The sequence below is a fragment of the Corvus moneduloides genome, chromosome 2 (assembly GCF_009650955.1).
Source record: "Corvus moneduloides isolate bCorMon1 chromosome 2, bCorMon1.pri, whole genome shotgun sequence".
Classification (NCBI taxonomy): Eukaryota; Metazoa; Chordata; class Aves; order Passeriformes; family Corvidae; genus Corvus; species Corvus moneduloides.
In genome coordinates, this window is record NC_045477.1 from 17,480,380 (window position 1) to 17,495,430 (window position 15,051).

A 15,051-nucleotide genomic window follows, 5' to 3' on the forward strand; every position below is an offset into this window, starting at 1 on the left:
AAATTTCCCAGACTGTTTCTACTTTTTCTGACAATAAATGGTGGTAAAATTTTCTTGGGTTTGTGATTATCAGGATATGTCTGGATTCTTGGTGCCCAGCTGTGCGTTGGAGCAGCCAGCTGCATGTTCATTCTTCTGTTCCTCACACTGGCAGGAATGCTGGTAGAACTCAATCCCTCTGTCTTTCCTTTCCTATTCCAGAAGCCTTTTCCCCATCCAAACACTGTGCTGACAAGCACTGCCAACCTCACCTCTGAGCTAGCAGGCCACAGGATATTTCCCAGACATCTCCCTTGCCCTGCCAGAGCCCAGCGAGCCATTGGGGCTTGCATTCCCGAGTACAGCTACATTTGTGTGTGCCTGCACAGTGACTGCATTTGTGTGCTCTGACCTGCTTGGAAGTTAAACCTTGTCCCAGCTGCTCTGAGTGGAAAATGGAAGGAAGCCACACAGTTTGTCCAGAGCCTCACCCCGCACAGCATGGTTTGCAGAGCCTGAGTCATAGAGTCATGGAATAGAATCATGGAATCATTTTGGTTGGAAAAGCCCTTCCAGACCATAGAGTCCAACCACTCTCCCAGCACTGCCAAGGCCACCATTAAACTGTCTCCAAGTGCCACATCCACATGACTTTTAAATCCCTCCAGAGATGGAGACTCCAACACTGTCCTGGGCAGACGGTGCCAGGGCTTAACAACCCTTTCCATGAAGAAATTTTTCACAATATCCGTCCTGAACCTCCCCTGGCACAGCTTGAGCAGTTTCCTCTTGTTCTGTCCCTTGTTTCCTGGGGGAAGAGCCTGACCCCCACCTGCCTCGGCTCTCCTGTCAGGGAGTTTTAGAGAGTGAGAAAGCCCCCCCGAGCTTCCTTTTCTCCAGGCTGAGCCCCCTCAGCTCCCTCAGCCACTCCTCACCAGACTCATGCTCCACACCGTTCCACAGCTCCATTGCCCTTCTCTGCACATGCTCCAGTGCCTCAATGTCCTTCTGGGAGTGAGGGACCCGAAACTGAGCCCAGGTGTGGCCTCAGCAGCACTGAGCACAGGGTCACTTCCCTCGTCCTGCAGCCACACCATGGATGCTGTTGAGACACAGTGACATTATCCACGGGCCTGTCTGTGCTTCTGGCTCAGTGCTGAGAGGCAAAAGCTCTGTGAAAACCTAATGAAGGTGTAATATTTGAACCTTTCATAAAGCACAGGTTGAGTTAAGAAAATGGAACAGTGAAGCGACAGCTTTGACAGGGCGTTATTCTGTATCTGTAAGAGCTCCCTGCTCTCATCCCTCACTGTGACCCACCCGTGCAGCAGACCTACTCCTTGATGGGAGAGAGAGCATACATAGATCACATCCCTATAGCAGGGAATGTAAAATGTATGAAACTACATTAAAAAATGAGCAATAGAATGCCAATACATAATGCATGTACATAGACTTTATTTAAGATAAAGTATATCAACCAAGAAAGTTAATTGTTTTTGTCTGCATTCATCCCTCTATAATGTTATATATTTTGGGGTGAAGAAAAGATAAGGACACTCCATGAGAAGTTGCATTAATTCTTTGGTTGACATGTTTTATTAAAAAGAATAAATTCAGTTGCGTTTTTAAAAAGAGAGAGAGAAACTGCCTTTGTTTTTTCCTTTTTTTTTTAGACATTTACATATTTCGTGTATAAATATTTTTTCATAAAAACATCCAAACAGAGAGGGTGTGCTCCACAACCACTGCACAAAATATATTACAGACATTTATATGGATGGCAGGAAGGGAGACAGAGGGCTGAAAATTTCCAGGCACCCAGTGATGGATGGTGGACGAGGCTTCCCCTGACGCTTTATTGAGTTTCCGATGATTATCTCTCTCAGAGACATTTTTTACAGATGACGGCCGAGCTGTCACAACGGACCATGGGGGAAAAAAACCAACAATAATAACACTTTAATCTCTTTACTGCACTGCTCCCTAGTATCTCAGATTCATCTTCCCTGACGCACGCAGTTCATTATCCTGCTCCTCCCTGGGTAGGAAATGACGACAAATAAATAAATATACATACTCACCCTGTGTGCTTGGAGAAAGGACCCAGGGAAGAAAAGGAGCCAGGGCATTAATTGATCTTCCTGGAGGGACTGTGGTTCATTAGTGGACTTGCTGGGCTTGGACAGCATCAGGTATTCATCACAGCATTTCTCTCTTCTGAACTTTTCAAATCTCCTGGAAATCTTTTGATGGCTCTTAGGAGGGACCGTGAAGAAGTCCCTGTGGCACACCCGTTTTCCAGCTCTGCTTGCTTTGCCGTAGCACAGAGTAAGGTGCTCAGAGCACTTGGAAGCTCTTCCTGTCCCTGAATCTGGGTTTGCTGAGTTTTGGGTACAGACCCTTTCACCAAGGAGCTGGACACACCTCCAGGAGCAGAATTTGGCCCACCAGGTGGGTAGTGTTCATTTGAATGGAGATAACACATGACAGTCCCACCATCACTCATGCTCCATGGGGCAGGGTATTTATGGGGCTTCCTCTGGGCAACCTGTGCCATTGCCTCACCACCCTCACAGGGAAGAATTTCTTCCCAATATTCAATCTTATCCTGCCCACCGTTAGTTTGAAGCCATTCCTACTTGTCCTGTCACTGTCTGCGCCTTTAAAAAGTGACTCTCTCTTATTTTTTTTTGCTGGTGACTAAAGCAAAGAGTTTAAAATCCAGGTTTTCTAAAGCCTGATCCTTAGAACAGCTACAGGAGAGCAGAGGTGCTGTAGACCCTTCCTGCAAAGCTGTGCTCTGCGACACATGGACTTGTGTGCTGGAGACTCCCAAAATCAGGAATTTGCTTGAAGGTCAAGCCATAGCGGAGCAGCATTCTTTCCTGTCGCAGTTTCCTTTCTGTTTGCTAAAATCATTATTTAGATTGGATATTGCGAAGAAATTCTGCCCTATGAGTGTGGCAAAGCCCTGGCACAGGTTGCCCGGAGAAGCTGTGGCTGCCCCATGCCTGGAAGTGCTGGATAGAGCTTGGAGCAGCCTGGTCTCTTGGAAGGTGTCTCTGCCAATGGCAGGGGGGTAGAACCAGATGAGGTTTGAGGTCCCTTCCGAGTCAAACCATCCTGTTATTCTACAATAAATGGTTGGGAAAAGGCTGAGGTATTTGCTCAGGTGTTCTCCACCCACCTCCTCCCCTGCCTGGGCACTGTGTAGGCAGTCACTGGGATACATGGAAACCATGTTGTCTTTATCTCTATTGCTGCTCAGTGGAGTGGGGACAATGGCCACCAGAAACCCCCAGTGGGGTCCTGGTCGTCCTAGAAAAAGACACGAAGCCCTTAAGAAGCTTCCTGCCTGGTAAGGGGTGGTGAGTCCATGCTTCTGCTGCACATCCAGATGAGCAGTTCTGTAGTTATCTCAATGAGCTGAGCTTTCACTCTTTGTCCCTTGCAGTCCTTGTCACCCGGGAGGATGACTTCAACAACCGTCTCAACATCCGAGCCAACTTCAAGGGCTGCACAGCTCTACACTATGCAGTTCTGGCTGATGACTACCTGACAGTCAAACTGCTGCTGGATGCAGGTGAGTTTTGTAGTTCCACCCAGCTCGTGGGCCAGGAGCACTTCTGAGTCAGCCCATCCCACAGAACTGTCAGGTTCAGACACAGGCCACACACTCTCTGTCACTGTCACAATTTAGTGTGATTTGCTGTCTGCTTTCATCTCTTTACTTTTTGGTTTCTGTGTTCCCATTAATTTCCAGTGTTTTTTCTCATGTGCTTTTGGTGGCTCTTCTCACCTTAGTCATTGAGTTTTCCCTTTCTTCCTGCAGTTCAGCAGCCAGAGAATCATAGAATCCTGGAGTGGTTTGGGTTGGGAGGAGCCTTGAAGATACTCCAATTCCAACCCCCTAGCATGGGCAGGGACACCTTCCACTGGACCTGGTTACTCCAAGCCACATCCAACCTGGCCTTGAACACTCCCAGGGATGGGACAGTCACAGCTTCTCTGGGCAACCTGTGCCAGGGCCTCACCACCCTCACAGGGAAGAATTTCTTCCCAATATCCAATCTAACCCAGCCCTTTGTCAATGGGAAGCCATTCCCCCTTGTTCTGTCCTTCCAGACCCTTGTCCAAAGTCCCTCTCCAGCTCTCTTGCAGCTCCTTTAGGCCCTGGCAGGAGCTCTAAGTTCTCCCTGGAGCCTTCTCCTCCAGGCTGAACACCTCCTGCTCTCTCAGCCTGTCTCCAGAGCAGAGGGATTTCAGCCCTTGGAGAGCTTCTGTGACCTCCTCTGGCCTTGCTCCAGCAGCTCCACACCCTTCTGATGTTGAGGGCCCCATAGCTGGACTGGGTGTCCAGATGCCCCCATTGGTCTCTGCTTAGATCATTTTCCTCTTGCAGTATTTAGTCAGGTCACCTGTCATGTCCCTGATGTTCCTTTGTGGAATGGAAGAGTCCCTGCTGTGCCAGAAACAGATCTGTTCTGTGGACAAGGCACAGGATAGGTGCTGGTACCCAGGTAAAATTGTGGACGCTCAAGTACAGTTGGCACCAGGACAATGCAGCTCTTGTGAGAATTGGTAGGAATTAGCTTATGCAGTTACTGGTCCTCCTGGTTAAATCACAGGGCCCTTCTCCTTATGGAGCCTGCTTTGCTCTCATCTGTTGTATACTCACCTGGGCAGCCTGTTCAGTGCTCAACTGTCTTCATGGGGAAAAAGCTTATCAGCACTAGTGGAGTAGAATGAGATGCATTTAGCCACCACAATAGGAATGTGCTGCCATGACAACGGTTTTTATATGTACCTTCCTGCTGCTCCTTCTGGGATGATATTTGTGACTGCTGTGCTGTTCTCCAGAGCTGGCATCTGCTTAGTGTGTACCTGCACCTGCGCAGTGCTTTTACCTTGTTCCTCAGACCACCAAGCTGGTTCATAGTTCTGGTCCATAGTTGTGACATCCTTTGTCCTCAGCATTCCTTCTCCTCCAGCAATTTCAACAGCTCTCTTCCCTGCAATATCCCCAAGGTCACCTGGAGATGAACCAGCTGCAGCAATGCTGTGCCTGCCTCAGGTGTATGCTGCCAGCAGCCTCTGCCAGGTGGAACATCAAGTGGCCACCTTTCCCAGCCTGGCCCTGCCAGAGACAGGCTTACTAGGGTCTGGCTGGCCAGATGCTGATTCTTGCGAAAATTTGAGGAATGTTGTAGTCTTCGTGGTGTGGGCATCTCAGAAGTTAATTTTAGGGAAGCAGACAAGTATATAATGGTATGACGTGCTCACATAAGGCTCATTCCTTAAGAAAGCAGCTAAAAAGATGATGGAAAGTAGCATCTGTGGTGCAGATGGGATGAGGAAAAATAATTGTGGCAACACTGAACTTTGATACTCATCTGTACTATATGCTTATTATTTTTCACAAATAGAAAATAAGAGTGAAAGGGTGAGATTCTGTAGCACTGAACTCCAGGTGAGGGTTTCTCTGGGAGCCTTACAGATACCAGAACCCCAGCTTCTGGCCATAAATTAACCCAAAAATAAAGGAGCCAATGAAAGAAAATCTATTGCAAAGGGAGGGTTCCATGGGAATGCTTGCAGGGAAGAGAGCTGAAAAAGCAGGCAGCTGCTCAGGAAGCTGTGGGGATATGTGTAGATGGTGGCTGGGAATTCCTCAGACAAAAATACTGGCCCAAATTGGGTCCTGACGTAGAAGCCCCTCTCTGTGTTCGCAGCACATGTGGACATTGTGTGAACTTGGAATCTGGAATGGTCCCAGAGCATATGTCTGTCTGCATGTCTGTTTCATGGACCGACAGCATGTGCTCAGTGGTCACCTGGCCATGGGCACTGGCAGTCAGAAGGAGCTGCTCCAACAAGACCTCTGGGATCCCACAGTTGTGGGCAGGGATGCCCACAGGAGGAGTGGAGTGGAGTGGAGTGGAGTGGAGTGGAGTGGGCTTTACCTGCTTGAGCAATGGGTTGTGAATGCGCAGACCTGGAAGGGCTTTGCAGGAGAATGCAAGGGGCCCTGGGGTGTTACAGAGAGCACCCCAGGGCAGTGGGGTTGAAGTGCTGGAAGAGTCCTTGTCATAGAAATATTGGGAACAGATATGTGCAGACAGAGTCTGCACTTCTTGAGGCTGGAGAGTGTTTCACATATGTCATGGTGTGAGTCATAGAATCACAGAATGGTTTGGACTAAACACCCTCAGCTCTCCCAGCCTGTCTCCAGAGCAAAGGAGCTTCAGCTGTCGAAGCACCTCTGTGGCCTCCTCTGGACTCACTCCAGCAGTTCCAGGTCCTTCTGATGTTGGACCCCAGAGCTGGAGGCAGCACTGCAGGTGGGGTCTCACCTGAGTAGGGCAGAATCATCTGGATAGCATTTTCTACAAAGATACCTGCTTCTCTTTTCTGCCTTGGAAAGCCTCCTTGCATGACACATATTATCAGTTGATTGTAAGTATCAAGGCAGCTCCTTGGTTATCCTAAGTACAGGTAAAAGATGGGTGCAAATAAGTGAAGTTGGCACTAAAGAATTTTTCCATCCTGAATAAATCATTGTAAGGAGTAAATGCATCTTATTTCTCCAATTGTGCCCTGCTTAGCTCTCTGAGTACTGTTCTAATCCAGGCCTCACTTCACAGAGGCAACTGTTCTTTTTGTTCCAGAGATGTTTCTGTATCTCTGTATCCTGGATCCACTGCCATCCCTGTGAGTGGCCCTTCCTCTGCCTGATGCCCACAGAGAGTTCTTTGTTTGTAGCAAAGTGTCTCAGCTCAAAAGAACTCACTTGCATCTCAGAAAAAAAAGACAATCTGTGGGACTGTGTTTGTTTGGGTACAAATGGAAGGACTGTGTGAAATCAAAGTGAAAATTCAGAACTTAGCCAGAAAATGTGACACACACTCATCACTGTTCCATTCTTAATCCAGCCCCACAGAAATTCTTCTGGTTCCGTTTCAAGGGCCTACACCAAGAGTTCATTTCCAAGTGGAAGTCCTTGTCTTGCAGAGCATGTCCCAGTGCTCAGATCCTGGAGACAGCAACCCACCGGTGGGAATCTCCATTCGGTGATGGTGTGAAAGATCCCGTTGGAGCCCTGGTAGAACCCCAAGGCTGAGTTCACAGTGTTCCTCAGATTAATCCCTGTTCACCATCCACAATACCCACTTACCCTTTGCAGTCATGGTTAGGATGAGGATTTATGAGGATTATTTGCTAAATGCAATAAGCTTCACCTTTCTGTCAAGTGGACTCTGAGCTGCTGGGGTGATAGCAGACCCTTTCCTGCCCTTTCAACAAGTTTTGATTTCCTGATGGGCACATGATAGGAGGATTTCATGGCATTCAGTGGGGGCATTCCCCTCCTCCCAGTTCCATGCAATAATAAAGCAGGGCATCCCTGCCTCCTTGTCTGTGTAATCTGGGATGAATATATGGCCAAGGGTCTTGGCGTGGAGATTGAACACCGTTCAGCCCTTTGTGAGGATAATGTCCCTGTGCTGCCATTGACATCCGTGCACAGGGTGGCTCCTGGTTGTTGACATGGAACAGGCTCCCCTTGCTCCCTTCCTACACCTGCCTTTTACTAACTCTTCATTTAATCTCCCTCTAACTTCCCTCGATGGTACCCTGCCCTCAGGCCAAAGCCATTAACCGCCCAGCCCCTCTCTGCTCCAGCCACTTCCCTACCCCCCTGTTGTTTTTTAAGGGAAGCCCCCTGCACTTGCCCCTCACCCCATGTCCCTAGCCTTTTGTGGCCCATTCAGTGACTCGCTTGACCCCTCCAGGACCTTATAGCCCTGTGGTCAGCATGTGTGTGCCCAGCAGACCGCGAGACGAAGTGGCGGCTCTGTTGTCCTTTCGGGCAGTTGGTGACATTTCACAGTCCCCTGACCTGAGGCGACACCATAAATATCGGTGTTTGGGGAAGGGGTGGGTGAGCACTCGCATCCACAGAGTGCACCAGTTGCTACTGCAGGCACAATCGATTCCAGGGACTTTGTGTGTGGCTCGGAGGAAGGAAGGCAGGCAGGGTCACCAGCTTGCTGGTGACAAAAGTCTCCTTGTTTCAGAGGGAGCTTTTATTATGTCAGTATTTAAGTGAAATCAGCAGTATTAGAAGGTGCAGCTTTCTGGCAATGGCGTAACCCTGCCATGGAGCACAGCCAACATCAACCACCCTTCTACAAATGGACTGCTCCAGAACCTGTCTCTGAAGTGCAGGGAGACAGAGGAGCTCAGGCAGGCACTGATTCATGTGTCCAGAGCAAGTCATGGAGATTGTCCGAGGGCTGGAGCCCCTCTGCTCTGGAGACAGGCTGAGAGAACTGGAGGTGTTCAGCCTGGAGAAGGGAAGTCTCCGGGGAGACGTTAGAGCCCCTGCCAGTGCCTAAAGGAGCTGCAAGAGAGCTGGAGAGGGACTCTGGATAAGTGCAGGACAAGAGAGGAACGGCTCCCCACTGACAGAGGGCAGGGTTAGATTGGATATTGAGAAGAAATTCTTGGCTGTGAGGGTGGTGAGGCCCTGGCACAGGTTGCCCAGAGAAGCTGTGACTGCCCCATCCCTGGAAATGTTCAAGGCCAGGTTGGATGGAGCTTGGAGCAACCAGGTCTAGTGGAAGGTGTCCCTGCCCATGGCAGGGGAGTGGAATGAGGTGGGCTTTAAGGTCTGTTCAGCCCAAACAATCTTGTGACTCTGTGATTCAGAGCTAGGGACAGCACTGCTGCTGCTCAGGGATTTGCTCTGCAGGTAAGTGACCCCTCTCCCAGCATGAGATACTGTTCCACTTTCACAGCCTTGTGCTGGGGGAAGAGTTGTCATAGCTGTGGTAACCTTTCAGTAAACTAAAATTACACTAGACAGAGCGCAGAAGAAGATGCTGCAGGATCTGTCTTAGGTTGGAGCTTACAAAATGCAAAATCAGAATATTGTGAGCACTTCCTTCTGTATACACCTGAGAAACTAGGCACAGGAAGAAGCGTAGAAGTGAGGTTTTCCCTGGTGCTCAGCTGCTATTTTTCTTGGATCTCAAAATTCATTTCCAGGTGCTTTTCCAAGGTGTGTTTGGTGTGCGTGTGTGTCCATGCAGCAAGGGATTGTCTGAACTGTCATCTGCTGATATGTGGAAGTGTTATTTTCACACGGTTGTGTGGCAGTGCACTACTCTGCTTCTGCACATAAGTGGGTAGAGGCTTCTATTTCCTATTCTTGCCTAAAAGAACAGTTCCTTCCCTCAGAGTCTGACCCATGCCAGTTGGTGGGACTTCCCCTTTCTCTATCCCCACTGCAGAAACCAACACATGCCCTCCTGCCAAACCTGAGCAGGCTCCATATGTGTCCCATTCTCCCCAGTGCTCTCCTCATCCCTGACTGCCCTGCTTTCTACTTCCCATCTTCAGAAATCATCCTCTCTGCTCCCAGCTCCTCCTAGAGCCATCACACAGGCTGACCAGGCTGTTACTGCATTGGAAATGTGTAGATGCTAAAAGAGCTAGCAGAGAGATTTTCCTGTTTTTTACAGCCGCTTGTGAAAGTCTCCTTTCTCACGCAAACTAGCTGGGAAAACAGTTTGAAGTTTTGTAAACTATCTCACATGTGCACAAGCTGTTTGTGTTTTGTTTTCCACACTGGGAAAAATATTTTGGAAATGGCTGTTATACTGTTCAGCCAATCGCTCTGGGAGGCGGATGGTCAAGCACCCAGTAGTGTTATGACACTCTTGCAAACAAAGCTATATAAGCTGATTTATATAATTAAATATAGCCACTTCTGGCCTTTGAACCCAATCCTGGACGGTGTTGTTCTTGGTGCAACAGCAACAGAAATGCCTCCTGCAATACATCCTTAGTGGAATCACAGGATCACAAAATGGTTTGGGTTGTAAGAGACCTTAAAGCTCATGTCATTCCACTGCACTGCCATGGGCAGGGACACCTTCCACTAGACCTGGTTGCTCCAAGCCCCATCCAACCTGGCCTTGAACATTTCCAGGGATAGGGCAGCCACAGCTTCTCTGGGCAACCTGTGCCAGGGCCTCAACACGCTCACAGCCAAGAATTTCTTCCTACTACCCAATCTAACCCTGCTGTCTGTCAATGGGAAGCCATTCTGCCTTGTTCTGTCACTCCTTGCCCTTGTCCAAAGGTCCTCTTCAGCAATCTTCGAGTCCCTCATCTCTAATTAGATGGGAAAGAGAAGGAGGAAGAAACAAACATATATTTGTGAAAACATTTTAGCTGAAGCTGCAATAACCTGGTCTGCTGAACTCAATTTGCTGGTAAATTTAGCCCAGTGCATTTGTTCATAATGTTGCGCACTCCTCTCCTCAGTGCAATGTAATTGCAGGTCTTGTGACTAGGGTGAGTGATGGGTAAACAGATTATGGAGCCAGCATTGCAAGGGATGGGCTTTGGACATCAGAAAGCAAAAGTGCTTATAGTATTCTCTGGAAAAATCAGGTTCTAATTGGGCTTTTCTAACCCAATTAATTTCTAATTAATTACTGCATAATACGTCAGAGTGTTTTCTGTTGCATCCCAGATGAAAAGGGTCCTTTCTTCAAGAGGGAGAGTAAAGGATATCCCCAGAGAGTAGTGGGCTTTCAGGTCCCCAGCAGCCAGTTCCTGGTGACAGAGAGGAGATACCTTTGGTTTTAACACATCTGAGAAAGTGACATTGAGGTCTTGCTGCAGTCAGCAGTTACCAGAGTAAACACGCGCTCAGGGCAGAACTCCTCCCTCTCTACAACTCCCTGAGAGGAGGGTGGAGCCAGGTGGGGATCAGGCTCTTCTCCCAGGTGACAAGCAACAGGATGCGAGGAAACTGCCTCAAGTTGTGCCAGGGGAGGTTTCCTCATAAAGTTTGTCCAGCACTGGCACAGGCTGCCCAGGGCAGTGTTGGAGTCCCCATCCCTGGAGGGATTTAAAAGCCTTGTGGATGTGGCACTTGGGGACATGGGTTAGTGGTGGCCTTGGCAGTGCTGGGGGAGTGGTTGGACTCTATGGTCTGGCGGGGCTTTTCCAACCCAGAAAATTCTGTGAAACTATTCTATGACTCTATGACTCAGGCTCTACAAACCACGCTGTGCAGAGTAAGGCTCTGCACAACCTGTGTGGCTTCCTCCCATTTTTCCTTTAGAGTAGCTGGGACAAGGTTTAGCTTGCAAGCAGGTCAGAGCATACAAATGCAGCCACTGTGGATGCAGCTGTCCCCAGGAATGTCCCAGCAGCTGGCTGGGCCCTTTTTGGTGAGTCCAGGCATGGTAGCTGTCCTGGGTGGTCTGCTGTGTAGGTTTGCTGCCCAGGCCAGCTGTCATGCCAGAGTGCCTGACTGTCTCTCTCTCTCTCCATGCTCATATTTACAAGGGAATGTGATAAATTCCGTATTGATTCCTTCTGTTGCACTGTAAATTTTGCAAAAGATGATTAAATAGTGCAATAGCATCTGTGAGTGCCGAGGCTCAATATGTTCTGGGCCGGCGTATCGATCCTTCGTCTGACCACAGCCAGTTCCACTCCCCACCATGCCAGACCAGTAATTAAAATCCTATGAAACTGGGATTTACAAACCAATCATCTCCCAGCATCGAGGCATCCAGCATCCCGCTGTAGTGAGAGTAATAAGAGTCCAAAGTGCCAGCACATTTCTGTATGTGTTGGAGCACTTAGGAGTAATTTTCCCTTAGGGCAGGGGAGTAAATAGATCCCTCTTGAGGTGTTTCTGGGGACAAACTTGACAGTGACATCATATTTGGCATGAACTTAAGAGCTCTGCACACATGGGTATAGGGAGAGAGGGTGATGGATATATGGGAAGAGTATGATTCTGTAGTTTCCTCTCTTACCTTACAAAACAAGAGTCCAGAGTCAGGTGGATTATTTTCACACACAGTTGTCAAGTAGGCATAGACCTACTTACACTCAGGCTCCAGTAAAGCTACAGTGAAAGGTGCACACATTCAAAACATTCATTCACTCATTCTTTCCCTACTTCTGTTGCAACTTTCCCATTTGCCGTAGAATCAGAGCACAGTTTTGGGTTGGAAGCAACCTTCAGGCTCATCTTGTTACAAATCCTTGCCATGGATGGGGATACCTCTCACTAGATCAGGTTGCTCCAAGTCCTTTCCAGCCTGGCCTTGATCTTTATCACTTATGGAAACTCACCCCCTTAGGCTGACTTCCAGCTTCTGATAAGGCTCAGAGGTCCTAGCTTTAATTCCTAAAGCAGGGGCTTCTTTTAAATCCTTTATTACTTGTGGGTTTTTTTTACATTTCACTTGCCAGACCAAACACTTTATTGTGTTTTCTTCATCTCCCCTGGGCTTGGAAGGATGATGGTGTGGTTTATTCCTAAGATCCTAACTCTTCTTATGATAAGGACTTTAATAAATATCACAAGTTTCTTCAGTCTTTAACATCCATGTTTCTGACAGTTACCTGCTGCTTTGTTTCTAGCAAGATCCATGTTTTTCCCTTGTGGAACAAAGTTCCTTGACCATGGATTCTTTGCTGGATTTTCTGGTGAGGAAGTTTGGCATGAACATGTGTCCCATTGCAGTGTGGTGCTTAGGAGCTGAGGTTTGGAGAAAGCCTTTTGCTTTGTCCAAAGCTGAATTAAGGCTTGTGCCTTGTCTTGGGAGCTTTCTGCCTGCCAGAGCTCTTAGTCTCTGGTTTTTGCCAGTTTAACAATTTATTGGTGTTGTGCTCTTTACCCTTGCAGTCCCCGGGCTGGTTTTCAGTGTGTTGCAGTGCCCTTCAATCTCTCAGAGGGGTGAACCTTGTGCTGTATTTTCCCTGTTCAGTCAGGGCATTTCATTCTGTACAAATCCTGTGTCACTGGCTCATACAATTGCTTTTCTTACCTTCTTTTTGTTTCCAGTCTTTAATACCTGACCTCACCACTCTACCAGTGGAGCTCAGTCCTTACCTGCAGTCCCGCTTACATGCTGCTCAGACCAGCCTCCTCCTCTTCCTCTGTTCCAGCTTGCACATCCTGGTCCTGAACATTACGCATTACTGTTGTATTTGTCCAAGTACTTAAAGATTTGTGTTCAGTCTGGTTCACAAGGTTTGGCAGCACTGGTTAAGCTGCACCTCCAAGAGGACCTCTCCTTGCTGGTTGTTACGTGCCCTTGTCAGCATCTGACCTTCATCTCAGAGCTCTGGGTGTTGCTTTTCCATGTAAACTCTACTCCAGAAACATGTAATTCTTAGTTAAGTCTAAATCCATCCTTCATAGAATCACAGAATGATTTGGATTGGAAGGGACCTTAAGCTCATCCGATTCCAACTCCCTGCCATGGGCAGGGACACCTTCCACTACACCAGGTTGTTCTAAGCCCCATCCAACCTGGCTGGACAAACTTAGGTTGGAAAGGCTTCTTGTTCTTTGAGAGTGAGACCACTGGACCAAGGGAGCACAGATCCTGCTCCCCTAGAGCTCTGTGAGAGCTGCTGCCAGCCCAGGGCTGTGCATTAGGCAGCACTTGATGTGGTGGAACTGGAGCTGGTGCAGGTGAAATGTGTGTGCCCAGGTAGACAATAAGACCAAGGACATCTTGATTTGTGTCACCAGTAGTGTGGCCAACAGGACCAGGACAGTGACTGATCCCTGTACTGGGCACTGGTGAGATCGCACCTCAAATCTTGGGGTCAGTGTTGTGCCCCTCACAGGAGGAAAGAAGTTCAGGGGGACCTTCTCACTCTCTACTGCTACTTGAAAAGAGGTTGTAGCCAGGTTCTCCCAGGCAACAAGTGACAGGACAAGAAGAAACAGCCTTACATTGCACCAGGGGAAGTTTAGGTTGAGTATTAGAGAAAATTCCTTCCCTGAAAGTGTTGTCCAGCCCTGGCGCAGGATGCCCAGGGCACTGTTGGAGTCCCCATCCCTGGAGGGATTTAACAGATGTGTAGATGTGGCACATGGGGACATCCTGGTCTGGGGTCATGGCCATGCAATGTGTCCACTTCCAGCATCCTCAGCAGCAACCACCATGGGCTTTGGCACTTCCAGGCTCCTCTTTCTGGGATTTAGTTCCCTTCAACAGAAAAATTAGTTTATTTCCCGCCCAATTCCGGGATATTGGATCCAGCAGAATCTGCTGCAGGGAAAGGGATGCTCCCCAAGTCCCCCCAGTGTGCTGGAGCACAGGATGGGTCCAAGATGGTGACCTAGCAGAAGGGGTGTTCACAGAGCCTGCTGAAAGATCTTGAGGTACTGCTGTTTTCTGTGCTGGAGACTTGCCCAAGCACTTGGTTGCCACCTCCACCATACTGTACCTTCTGGACACCAAAGAAGGAAGAAAAGAGACGTTGAACGTTTTGGGGTCTTGTCTTTTCGTACCACAGATCACCACAGGCCACTGCTGCTGCCCATCTCATTTGCAGGCAGGACCTTCGGAGGGACACCGGGATAGGGACTGTCTCATGCCAGTTCTCTGTCCCCACACCCACTCCTGAGAACAGCTCAGGACCCAAACACTCAGCTGAAGGCTACCTGTGGGTATGCCTGGGAGCAGGAGTTTTCACACCATCTGGCTGGGCTATGAAACAAGGTCCTCAAGAGTGGTTTCCTTGTCCCAGTGCTCAGGGCTTTCTCAAGCTGTGATCTGTCCGATCTTCAGAGCAATGTCATTCTCTGGTTGTCCATGTGAGGCTCCAATGCCACTGTGTGCCCTGTCCTGTTAGAAGTGTGAACCTTGTTTTGGCTGCAGCAGGCTCAGATCTGCTGCTCTTTTGCCCTGGCAGGATGGAGTGACAGGAGCAGGGTCTCGGGGCTGCTGAGGACACAGGAAGCATTACTGGGATGTTCCTCCAAGTTCTGTCTGTGCCCTTTGGCATTCTCCTTTCCCTCCTGCCATCTCTCTCTCCTCTTGCCGTCCCCATCCCTATCCTGACAGCAGTGGGGGACCCAGGTACCAGGGTCCGCTGCATCACCAGCTCTATTGACAGTTATCCAGAATCTGAAGGAATTCAAGACAAATTGTTAAGAGGATGGAGTTAATAAAATTTGAAAAATCGAGGCCTGTCACTCCACTAAACTTTTTTCGATCCCACTGACAGAAA

At 48.7% G+C, this 15,051-nt stretch overlaps 1 protein-coding gene across 3 annotated transcripts in view; it reads left to right on the forward strand.

The window, feature by feature from the left end:
- The window catches only part of CLPB (caseinolytic mitochondrial matrix peptidase chaperone subunit B), a 73,423-nt gene that overhangs the window by 28,276 nt on the left and 30,096 nt on the right, over positions 1-15,051 (forward strand). For all 3 annotated transcript variants that reach the window (XM_032098026.1, XM_032098020.1, XM_032098011.1), the window contains exon 5: positions 3,437-3,565. In XM_032098026.1, the coding sequence (XP_031953917.1) occupies positions 3,437-3,565 (129 nt within the window). The remainder of the gene's footprint in view (positions 1-3,436; positions 3,566-15,051) is intronic.